Genomic DNA, 12,738 nt, shown 5'->3' with positions numbered 1-12,738 from the left:
CAACTCATCCTACCCCTATCATGAAGCATACTTGGTCTGATCTGAACAGGTTTTGCTCTGTGATGCCATCTCTTTGAGGCTTTGTGCTCTGATTGATGGCACAGGATGAACAAAGAACTTTTCCTACCTGACATTTTAAGTTTCCCTCTGATGCATTGATCAGGACATAAGTGACTAACCAAACAGGTCTTGGCAACGAATCAGGCAGTACTTTTAAATGATTTCTTCTTCTCTCTCTTCCTGTCTTCCCAGGTCGTCCTGACAGACGTAAGCCAGAGCATCGTCACAGGTAACACATTCTGCTCTACTTACCTCTTCTTTGTCTCACCTGGCAGTTCAACAAAGATAGGTTTCTGTTACCAAGAACCCGTGCGTGTAATGTGACCCACATGTAGAGAGAAAGTTGAAGCCAGGGGGGGGGGCACCTTTTGATGTCGAGTCCAGGTGACTCATAAAACTTTCAACCTCTTTGAGGTTCTTCAGAATAAATCAGAGAAAGCAGTGTCTCCTCTTTAACTCCAGCTCGGGACTATTTTCTGCATTTGCCTCACAGACTTGCAGGAACTACTTTTTTTTCTCCGCATTGGTCTCCGGGTCTGACACACTCCTGAAAGTATTTGGGCTTCTGGCCGGTTGGCATGGCAATGTGTGTGTGTGTGTGTGTGTATGTGTGTGTGTGTGTGTGTTTATGGGGAACACAGAGCCCTGGTTTGAGTGCATTTCATTTAAACGACGGCAACAAGAGAAACAAAGCTGATTGTGAGGAGATTGGGAAAGTCCTTAACGTGTAAATAAAGTGCAGACGGTGAAAATGACTCAGCAGAAAGGGAGCAGTCTACATTAAACAATCACAATACCATCATTTCTGAGGCTGGAGTTTGGGCAGCTTTGGTACATACTCAATTAAATGAGCTTTATGTTTGCAGACATCATCAAAACACTTTCCCGTTTGCAACATCAGGCACTTTAATTAAAGACGACGGTCCAAAAGAATCTGCTCACCAGAGTCGGCTCCTAAAATGTGGAAGTGTCGACAGAGAGCAATGCTGACGTAGATGAAAACCTGGCTCGGCTTCGGTTCTTCAACAAAGCTTTTATACCTCAACACTGGAAGACTGCAGCAGCTAACATCCATCTGAATCTGTAAAGGTCTTGCATGTTGCATGCTCAACAGACAACAGATAGTTGCAAGGTGTTGCACGAGAGCAGAAAGCCACTGTGCAGCCATCTCAATCAATCAATAAATCAATCAATCAATCAATCAATCTTTATTTGTATAGCGCCAAATCACAACAAACGTTATCTCAAGACGCTTTTACAAACATAGGAGGTCTAGACCACTCTATGTCAAATTATGAACAGAGACCCAACACCAAGACAGGGTAAGACTCAGTCTGACCCCACCTTAATCCATCATGAGCATTGCACATCGCAGTATTTAGCTAGTTACAGTGGAGAGGACAAACTTCCTTTAACAGGCAGAAACCTCCAGCAGGACCAGACTCATGTTAGACAGCCATCATGCCTCGACCGAGTTGGGTCTGGAAAGACAGATAGAGGGGAGTAAGAGAGAGAGGTGATAGTGATGAGACGAGTCCGTATCAGCTGGAGTCCAGATCGTCCGCAGCAGGAGGACGTCTACGGCAGCTCAGAGGAACCTACGAGACAAGGGAGCTCAGGGACTCCAGAAAGGTCTATGGTTAGTAACTTTAATGGGACAGGCAGAGTTAAAGTAAGTGATGAGGGGGTTGGGGGGAAGGGGGTGAGCTAGGATCCCAGTGTGTCAGTCTAGGCCTATAGCAGCATGACAAAAGCTGGTCCAAGCCTGATCCAGCTCTAACTATAAGCTTTGTCAAAAAGGAAAGTTTTAAGCCTACTCTTAAAAGTGGAGAGGGTGTGTGTAGAGGACACACCAGAGACCTAAACTCTGGTGGCTAAACTAAATGCTCATTTTCTCTGATCCGTCTGTTCCAGGCTGTGCAACAAAGTGATCCCCACGCTCAGGACCCAATCCTTCTCTACATGGAAGAGCTTTACTGCCTCACGAATTTAAATAAAGGCGATTAAACACAAAGACTGCAAAATACTTTTAAATATCACATCTCAATAAAGTCACACACTGGTCCTTTAATTTCCTCTGCACTGTGGCTTTTCAGCATAAACACTCATTTGTTCAGAGTGTAACGAGACCTTAAGACTCGGCCGCCTCTAAAGTTGTGATTTACATCAGTGGCACACGCCCCAAATGATGTCATTGGTCAAGGGGGCAAAGTCAAAGACAGTTTGAAGACACTGAAAACTTCCTCATGGAGAGGTTAGAGTTTTTAAAGTAGACCTTGATAAACGACTGCCCCAAAAATAACCATCGAGTCATGCAAATTCTATCTGTTTGCTGTTTTGTCCAACATTTCTGAATCAACAGGGAGGACTGGAAAGAAGAGAGATTTTCCACCAGAGCTGAAAGTAAAGTTAGTGTGTGTTTGGGCAGTGTCAGGGGTGAGTCATGTGTGTGTGTGTTCATGGTTAGCAGCTCTGTGGCACAAAGAGAAAGAAAGAAAGAGTCAGTGAGAGACAAAGACACTCGGGGAAACAGACTTTTATAAAAGACAGAGAGAGAGAAAGAGATCCAGAAAGACGTCTGACCTCCTTCTGTCGTCTGGGTGAGTCCGGCTCTGTTGATTTCTAACCTGCCTGGCAACCAGCTCTTCTGTTTCAAAGAGACCAAGTTTGGCTCAATGTCAGACTTCCCACTCATCCTGAAGCTTTTAAAGTGACTCTAAGTAACTTCGACAGGATGTGTTAGAGATAGATGAAGTCTTCTGCTACTGGGTTTTTTCAAAAAGTATCTCCCTTTCTCTGGAAGTTTGGAAAGAAGTGAGAAGAAGTGGGAGAAACTGTTTATTCAAAGACTTGCAGCAACAAAATGTGTGTTTGCTTTTGGACTGAGAGCGACCTGAGAGCCACCTGAGACACCTTTGGTCCCAAAACTTGACACACAAGTGTAAATGGATTCTGAAATGTGGCGTTCAATGACTCAGAGAATCCTGTGTTTGTGTCCCAGCTCTTTCAACAGCTGCAAAGTATCAACTTGGTTTTTAGACTATTTAGACTCATGGATATAATGGGTTTAGATTTACTGGGCTTGTATCCTGGGGTCCCTTTCTGGTACAGCAGGAGGGGCGGACTGTCGGACTTTCAACAGGTTTTAACCAGAGCCAAAAAAACACAAGCCGAAGTGGGAGAAACTGTTTATTCAAAGACTTGCTGCAACAAAATGTGTGTTTCTTTTTGGACAGAGAGTGACCTGAGAGCGACCTGAGAGACCTTTGATCCCAAAACTTGACACACAAGTGTAAATGGATTCTGAAATGTGGCGTTCAATGACTCAGAATCCTGTGTTTGTGTCCAGGCTCTTTCAACAGCTGCAAAGTATCAACTTGGTATTTGACTAGAAATTGTTTTCATGGTTTAAAATACTTAACCTAAGGTGGGCACATGGTCGTTAATCATTAACTACTTTTTAAACTCTGCATGTTAACGTGAGTTTGAACAACAATCTTCGAAACCTTTAACTTCCATTAAATTCAGTTTTCTTTGACACTGTTATTTTCTGTTGCGAACGACTCAGCTTTAAAAGCAACTCTTGAACATAAACGATATGCCCTTACTATGAAGAGCCGTTTGGGAGTCGGGCCAAATGTTCTGAATCCCTAAAAAGAGCCTGAATTCCCATCACAAGGAGTATCTCTGCTGAGGTCGAGAGACACAACCTGAGCATTAAGACCATTTTACTTTTGTAGATTTGAAGTATTCCCTGGATCTTACAGGATATAATGAGTTCAGATTCACTGGACTTGTATCGTTAGGTCCCTTTCCGATGCTGCAGGAGGGGCGGACTGTCGGACTTTCAACAGGTTTTAACCAGAACCAAAAAACACAAGCCGAAGTTGGAGAAACTGTTTAATCAAAGACTTGCTGCAACAAAATGTGAGTTTGCTTTTGGACAGAGAGCGACCTGAGACCGACCTGAGACACCTTCAGTCCCAAAACTTGACACACAAGTGTAAATGGATTCTGAAATGTGGCGTTCAATGACTCAGAGAATCTTGTGTTTGTGTCCCGGTTTTTTTTTTTAAACAGCTTGGTTTTTAGACTAGAAATGGTTTTCATGATTTAAAATACTCGATACACTCTATGATTACGTATATGTCCGTTAACCTATGATGGCACATCTTCGTTAATCGTTAAGTACTTTTTAAACTCTGCATGTTAACGTGAGTTTGAAAAACAACCTTCAAAACCTTTAACTTCCATTAAATTCAGTTTTCTTTGACAGTTATTTTCTGTTGTGAACGACTTGGCTTTAAAACCCGGCTCTTGAATGTGGACGATGTGTCGGTACTATGAAGAGCCGTTTGGGAGTCGGGCCAAATGTTCTGAATCCCTAAAAAGAGCCTGAATTCCCATCACAAGGAGTATCTCTGCCGTGGTCAAGAGACACAACCTGAGCATTAAGACCATTTTACTTTTGTAGATTTGAAGTATTCCCTGGATCTTACAGGATATAATGAGTTCAGATTCACTGGACTTGTATCGTTAGGTCCCTTTCCGATGCTGCAGGAGGGGCGGACTGTCGGACTTTCAACAGGTTTTAACCAGAACCAAAAAACACAAGCCGAAGTTGGAGAAACTGTTTAATCAAAGACTTGCTGCAACAAAATGTGTGTTTGCTTTTGGACAGAGAGTGACCTGAGAGCGACCTGAGACACCTTCAGTCCCAAAACTTGACACACAAGTGTAAATGGATTCTGAAATGTGGCGTTCAATGACTCAGAGAATCTTGTGTTTGTGTCCCAGTTTTTGTCAACAGCTTGGTTTTTAGACTAGAAATGGTTTTCATGATTTAAAATACTCGATGCAATCTATGATTACGTATATGTCCGTTAACCTAAGGTGGACACATCGTCTTTAATTGCTAAGTACTTTTTTTAAACTCTGCATGTTAACGTGAGTTTGAAAAACAACCTTTGAAACCTTTAACTTCCATTAAATTCAGTTTTCTTTGACACTGTTATTTTCTGTTGCGAACGACTCAGCTTTAAAAGCCGGCTCTGGAACATAAACGATATGCCCTTACTATGAAGAGCCGTTAGGGAGTCGGGCCAAATGTTCTGAATCCCTAAAAAGAGCCTGAATTCCCATCACAAGGAGAGACCTCTATGCTGAGGTCGAGAGACAACATGAGCATTCAGAGCATTCTACCTTTTGTAGATTTGAAGTATTCCCTAGATCTTTAAGGATATAATGAGTTCAGATTTACTGGACTTGTGTAGTGGGGTCCCTTCCTGGTGCAGCAGGAGGGGCGGACTGTCAGGCTTTCAACAGGATTTGACCAGGTTTTTAGACTGGAAATGGTTTTCATGTTTTAAAGTACTTAATGTGGACACATGGTCTTAAATTGTTCACTACTTTATTAGACGGCATGTTGACAGTTGTGAACGACTCCACTCTAAAAGCCTGATCTTGTACGTGGACGAAGTGTCGGTACCACGAAGAGCCGTTTGGAAGCTGGTGCCAACAGAGGTGAAATAATGTGACTCATGTTTTCCTGTTTCTCTCATTCCCACCTTTTTCTCTCTCTCTGCAGTCAGGGTCCTCTCTCGTCCATCAGAGCAGCCATCAAGAGAAGTGAGTAACAACCATCAACCGCCTCTTTAAGTATTTGTGTCTAGATAATTTGAATACTGTGAGCTTTATAAGAAAGAGAGGAGAAAGGAAACATCCTACTTATTATTTTTAGCAGTGCTGGGATTGTGGAGAAGAAAGAAAAAGAGACATGTTGATTTCTTTAACACAGCTTTGTAGAAATCCGATGTCCATGTGAAGTGTGTCCTTGAGAGAGTGTGTTTTAAATGGAAAATCTGCTTTTTGACCTCCTTTTGGAGCAATAAAATCCAGTCCAGAAGGAAACGACATCTCCACCACACTGTTTCCCCACCAAAACATCACTTTAGATTTTAAACAACGCTGATGCCGTCGATACTTTTCAGTTTCAGCGTGTAAATCTGAGCTGTTATTAATATTTTACCACAGATATTCACAATAGGTGACACACGTGTTTAATAGAAGCAGTATGAGATGTGTGTCAGAAAGTAAGTCTTTGTGGCGCCGTTGGCCTAGCGGTCTAAGCGCGCCCCCCATATACAGAGGCTATAGTCCTCATCGCAGAGGTTGCAGGTTCAAAGACGTCAGAGCAGGGACTTCATGATGGTTTGATTGTTTCTCAGAGTTTCATGTTGACTGTATCTGCCTGTTCTTATTACCCATCCAACTGAAGGATTCTTCAACTCAAACATTCAAACAAATCTAGTTCTTGCAGCATGCCTTTGAGATTACAGACGCAGGAGGGATTGAAAACTCTCCTCTTCTTTATGAGCAGATGTGTTTCATGTGTGTGTCTTTCCTTGGAACTGCTGTCGTTCTTTCAGAAGGATAAACTCTATTTTTCCTTCTCAGCCTCCAACAGGTCCACATCTCTGTCCGAGTCATCCCGAGACAGAGACAGAGACAGAGAGCGAGACCGGGACCGGGACAGGGACAGGGACAGGGACAGAGACCGGAGGTAAGAAGAACTGACACAGTTTAGTGTTCGAGAGGACATATTTTTAGTCAACAGGAAGGCAGGGCCACTTGTGTTTACTGTAAACAAGCTTCATCGCAGGATATTTTCATGATGATGTTTTTATGGTCACTGTTTCTAAAATGTTGCTTCATTTTCAGCCTAATGCTCGATGAAGATCAGAGGCTGTAGTTTTGTGTTAATCGCCATTAAGTCAGTCAACATAACCGCTCATACTTAGGACACTTCATTCAGATTTAAACATGTTTATTATGAAAATTAACAAAGAATATTTGCGTTAAAAGATCCACATGAAACCTTTTATCTGTCCTCTTTATTCATATTCCTTAAAACTGGTAAAAACCTCTCCAGCTGAGTCCCTCTGGTGTCAGAAAGCACGCCCTCTCTGTCTCTGTCTGTCTCTGACTTCCTGTTATCCTGACCTGCTGCTAGGCGACCAGAGATCACCATCCTGTCAGCGGAGCCGCTGGCCTCTACATCCTGGTTCCCCGGAGCTTCGGGAGGATTCCCGCCTCCCCCTCCTCCTGCAGCACAGATCTGGGGACCCACAATCCCTCCGGCCATACAGGTACGAGTCTGTCTGAGCAAACTGAGACTCAGAGAATATAAATACAGATCAGATCCAGTTATTAAAGTTTAGGTACTGCTTTAATGTTTGCTGGAGTTCTGTTTTAAAACTTCCATGGAAAATGTTAATTTTTAAAATTTAATGTCATAATATATTTTATAATTTTATTCTTCCAAATTGTTTTATTTATTTTATTTGTCTTAATAACATTTCTCTTTTATTGTCTTTGAGTTTCTTTTTTATTTGTAATAAACTTTGTAACCATGTTTTTAGAATTGCTATATAAATAAAGATTATTATTATTATTATTATTATTATTATTATTATTATTATTATTATTATGGTTACTATTTTTACTATTATTACTATATATTTATTATTACTATTTTTACTATTAGTACTATTATTATAGCTATTATTATTATTATTATTACTATTACTATAACTATTATTATTACAACTATTATTATTTTTATTGTATTATTATTATTATTATTTATTTTTTTATTACTATTACTATTATTACAACTTTGTTTTTTTATTTTATTATTATTATTACTTTTACTATTATTTATTTTATTATTATTACTATAACTATTATTATAACTATTTTTATTTTATTAGTATTAATATTAATACTTTATATTTTATTATTATTGCAATTATTCTTATCATAATTATTCCTATTCTAGTTGTTTTTGTTTATATTATTTGTCTCATCAATAATCTAACAGTCCAAACTAAAAGTTAATTTATTCTCTAACGGTCGAGGAAATCGTTGATTTAATTTCACGAATGTTTCGTCCGACGTTTCTGTAACGGCGTGTCTCTGCTCCTCAGCCTCCTCCGACCTACGAGGAGGTGATCAGAGAGAAGACACAGGAGCAGGTTCTCCTTCCTTCGTCTTCCTCCAGCTCCCCCTCCTCCACGTCCCGTCCAGTGTCTTCAACAACCATCGCCACACAGACCGATCCAGGATCCGTCCCCGACCCCCAAGACCTGCAGGGTCAGAGGAAACCCGATCTTTTAATGTTCCAGTTTTATTCTTTATGTTTCTTAACGATGTCTTTAATGTGATTTGTGCAGCGAGGAGACCGGTGAGACCTCCACGGCCGCGTCTGTCCGGCCCTCTGAAACCGTCCGACATTGAAGACAGCAACTCAACCAACAGCCAATCAGCGTTAACGTCCCTGGAAGGTCAAAACCCGACTCCAAACACGCTCGCTGTCACTTCCACTCAGTGCTGCGACCTCCTCACCGAGCTCTGTTCACCTTTAACTTCAAACTCCAGAGCTCAAACCGACCAATGGGATCACTCCTTTGCTGCTCTTGACGTGGCAACTCCTCCCACTACGTCCTCTCAGCGCCCCAGGCCCCGCCCACGCACCAGGCTCAGCGCTCCTCCAATCGGCAGCGAGGTCAAAACCCAGACGTTGGTGAAACTGCGTGAGGACGGTGTCGCCACGCTAGCTGCTCGCACAGGAGCTAACAGCGCTAACCAGGAGGCGAGTCAGGGGAAGTACCTGCAGGAGCTGCTCGAGGCCTTCAGCGCGGACGACTGGGGCTTCCCCGAGCGCCGGAGCAGCAGCAGCGGGAACAGCCAATCAGAGAGCGAGGAGGGAGACGAGGAAGAGGAGGACATGGCGACGCTGAGAGCGAGGATTCAAGCGTTCGAGCAGCAGCAGCAGGTAGCCGACGCGAGCTGTGGAGAAGCTAACAACAAAGACTTGATTATTGCAAAGAAACCTGAACCAAGACCACGCCCCCGTCTGCAACCGACCAAATCTGCCCCTCCCACCGTCGCCCCAAAACCTAAAACCTTTTCACAGGCCCCCAAACCGTCCACCAAAGTGTTCTGGGAAGATCCGGGCTCCACATCAGACTCATGTAGCGCTGAGTCTTTGAAATCACCTGAAACCGTTCCAAAAGACTCAGAACCTAAACCTGCCACCGAACCTGCGCCTACTTGCACCCCAAAACCCGCCCCAGCTTTGGTCCCACAACCCTGCAAAACCACGGAAAAACCCTTAATAACACCCAAACCACAGGCTGTAACAGAGACCCTGCAGTCTGGAACCCCCGTCCCTGCTCCTAGACCGCCACCTCCCAAACTCACCCCCTCAGACCTGCAGACCAAACCTCCGCCTAGACCTCCAGTCGCTCCCAGGGCCAGCCTCGGAGCTCCAAGCCAGGAGAAGAGCACCGCAACCCCGATTCTGCCCCCGAGACCCAGTGGAGCAGTGACGGAGACAGGAAGTGAGGAGACTCCAGAGGTCACAAACCAGACTGGTGAGTTAGAATCGGCTCATACTGACCCCTGCTGGCAGGGAGGCGGAACTGCAGCATTAAATTGAGAATTCAGAGTTAGTTTAAAAACATTCAGACTTTAATTTACAGGAGTTTGAGTTCTCATTAAAGTACAATAATAAGAATAGCAAACAAAAGTCGTACAGTATTATTTGTTGATGCTAATGCTAACTGCGGCTTCTGCTGCTTCGTTTCCTTCAATACATCTTTTTTGCAATGCCGATTTTTATAGTCGACTTCAAAGATTTGTTGTGTTTAAAGTTGACGACTTTTCTCGTCCTCTCTGATTACTTGCGGTACATATTTCGGAAGTTGAAATTGTGTTATTGTCCTTTTGAAACTGGAAAAAAACACACCGGTGACGCCAATATGTTGTCTATATTTTCGACATCAAATGATAAGTAGGGATGTAAGGATTCACTCAAACCACGATTTGAATCCCGATTTTTGTTTCACGATACGATTCACTCACGATTCTGTAAGGATTTTCAAGAAAACTGGATTGAACTCAAAATTTAAATAACTATTATTTTATTTCAATTCTCAGATACGGACAGTTGCAATATATATTTGTTGTCTTATATTTCTTTGTAAACAAAGTAATCCTTTTTAATTTCTAAGGTGTGTTTTAACCATAAACTGTAAATAAAAATGGACAGCGTTGCTCCGCCTCTTCCCGTTGTACTGCTCTGAAGCCAAAAAATCCCGCTCCTGGGCGCCGCCATTGTGCAGCCAGAGCCTGTGAAGCCACTGTAATAAGCTCCGCCCTACAGCGTGATGTCACAAGATGCTGTGTGTCCTTTGATGTTTCCCTCTAAGGCGGCTGTGAATCAAAGGAAACAGGAAGTAAAACCCCGTTTTTTAAACTCTAATAACCAACGAAGAAGAAACTTTTCAGGAAAAAGAGGCCTTGAACACAAAACAGTGAAATACTAACTACATATCACCACAGCATACGGATGTGAGAAACATTCGTACGACGTGTATTTATTTTTTAAAGTTTGACTGCTCCTCCATTCAAATGAATGGGGGAGACGGATTTTTTGACCTATACTGCAGCCAGCCACTAGGGGGCAGTCACACTGCTGAAAGCCTCACCACCAGACACTGGAACCTCTCCCTTGGGTTGTAACTCAAATAAAACCACGGCACACTTTTTTTCAGCACCTTACAAAACGACCGTACAAAAATACCAAATGTTTGTCTTTTTCTTTTATTTTTTATTTTTAAGTTATATTTTTTGGGCCTTTTTGCCTTTATATGATAGGACAGCTGAAGAGAGACAGGAAATGTGGGGCGCAGACAGCAGGGGAAGACATGCAGGAAATGGTCGACCGGCCTGCAACGAGGACTGTAGCCTCTGTACGTGGGGCGCTTAGACCGCTAGGCCACCAGCGCCCCAACATGTTTTTCTTCAGGAGTATCAGGGAAAGACAAAATGCTGCCGTACCTCAGACTGTATACACAAAGGTGCATCCTGAACTGCTCGGTCTTCACCTGCTGCCGCCATGTCTGTTACACTCCACTCAGCAAGAGACTTCATGATGCTGAACAAGCGGAGTGAAATGCAGACAGCGCCCTCTGCTGTTTGGAAATAATATCGCACTTCAAATGTTGTTGAATCGATTTTAATCCACCCTGATTTGCACCGGGTTTTTTTACCGTCTTGTGATATATCCGTACATCCCTACTTATAAGATTTCGTCATCGTTTGAAAGGTGATCTGAATGAGAAGTGTTGATTCTGACATTATAAACACACTCCTCTGTTTACCCTGAAACCTCTGTGTGAGCTTCTGATGCCTCCATGCTGACGGCTGAACAGAGTTTCATTGTGAACTGAGACGAAAACAACAAACACATCACGCTGAGAGTGATCGGAGGAAGTGACTCTTCTTTTCTGACTCTAATGTGACGGTTCAATGACTCTTTGAAACATGCAAAATAATAATAAACATTCAAAGCAAAGCAAAGGTAGACGAGCAACTCCTGCTCTGCAAAGAAAAACTCATGTTCTGTTTTTGTGATTTCAATTTTTTTAATATTTGTTTCTGATTTCTGTTGTTGTTTAGGAAAGGTAGGAAGCAGCCGTCCGGGCGTCCCGACCAAACCAGCAGCACTGACCTCACTGCGCAGATCAAGTGGTAAGAGTGTGTGTGTGTGTGTGTGTGTGTGTGTGTGTGTGTGTGTGTATATGTGTGTGTGAGAACACTAAGCTCAATGTAGCTTTGATACAATGGAGTGTTTGAGAGCTTAGAGACACAAATCTTGCTCGCTCATTATGTTGCAGAAATATGCAAACATGAGAAGAGATTTTATGCAATGAGTGTGTGTGTGTGTGTGTGTGTGTGTGTGTGTGTGTGTGTGTGTGTGTGTGTGCATGCGCGTGTGTGTGTGACAGAAAGAGAGAGGGGGGGTTAACTTTATTCAATCCGAACCTTGTGAAAGAAAAATGCTTCGATTGTGTGAGAGGAGAAAAAAGACCTCACTGTTGTTAGAGCTGTGTGAGTTTGATGTATGCAGACTGTGTGTGTGTGTGTGTGTGTGTGTGTGAGTGTGAGTGTGTGTTTCATCCGAGTCATGTGATTTGTGAACCTGTCAGAGAAATCACATTATGCAACCAGTTTGGCATTTTTAACCGCGACATAAACCGAACCACAAAGCCAGTTAGGAGTTCTTCCCTCTGGTTCGTGTTCCTCTTAAAGCTCCAGAGAAATGACTTCAGCCACACGACTGTTACACAACCATCACTCTGCATGACGCGTCAGTGTTAGTGTTACTGAAGGAAGTGTGTGCAGCACTTAGCTCCAGTTTGGTTTTTAAAATGCTCTTGATAAAGGCTGTTAAACTCAATTTTTTAAATTCTGATTTTAAATCATAGACTGTATAAATATTGGACGTAGTCTCTGTGACATCACTGAAGCCCTGTTTTGAAGCCGATCGGTGGCGGCAGCCATATTGGAAATGTTGAACTCAACCTAACTTCTGTTGAGCTAGTGTGAGGTAAAGAGGCGGGCCTTAAGCCGCTTTACTAACAGCTACAGTGTTCCCGCCTGTCAATCAAGTCAGCCATGCCCTTATTTGGGCAAAACTTGTAAGTTCAATATCTTCTAAAATAACGAGTTATAATAAATTCATCCCGTACAGTGTGTGTTGATAAAGAAATTAGCTTCGTAGACCTAAGCTGTTTTCTGAACCAGGCTGTAAACATGTTTATTTCTGCT

The 12,738-nt window shown here is 42.7% G+C and overlaps 1 protein-coding gene across 2 annotated transcripts in view; it reads left to right on the top strand.

The window, feature by feature from the left end:
* The window catches only part of LOC117807273 (SH3 domain-containing protein 19-like), a 30,184-nt gene that overhangs the window by 10,711 nt on the left and 6,735 nt on the right, over window positions 1–12,738 (top strand). For both annotated transcript variants that reach the window (XM_034676488.1, XM_034676489.1), the window contains exons 2-8: window positions 253–289; window positions 5,648–5,688; window positions 6,517–6,622; window positions 7,073–7,208; window positions 8,049–8,214; window positions 8,295–9,497; window positions 11,587–11,658. In XM_034676488.1, coding sequence (XP_034532379.1) covers window positions 253–289; window positions 5,648–5,688; window positions 6,517–6,622; window positions 7,073–7,208; window positions 8,049–8,214; window positions 8,295–9,497; window positions 11,587–11,658 — 1,761 coding nt within the window. The remainder of the gene's footprint in view (window positions 1–252; window positions 290–5,647; window positions 5,689–6,516; window positions 6,623–7,072; window positions 7,209–8,048; window positions 8,215–8,294; window positions 9,498–11,586; window positions 11,659–12,738) is intronic.

Source organism: Notolabrus celidotus, chromosome 23, assembly GCF_009762535.1.
Source record: "Notolabrus celidotus isolate fNotCel1 chromosome 23, fNotCel1.pri, whole genome shotgun sequence".
In the NCBI taxonomy this organism is placed as follows: Eukaryota; Metazoa; Chordata; class Actinopteri; order Labriformes; family Labridae; genus Notolabrus; species Notolabrus celidotus.
The sequence above is the reverse complement of the archived record's forward strand: the minus strand, read 5'-3'. Positions and strand labels throughout refer to the sequence as shown.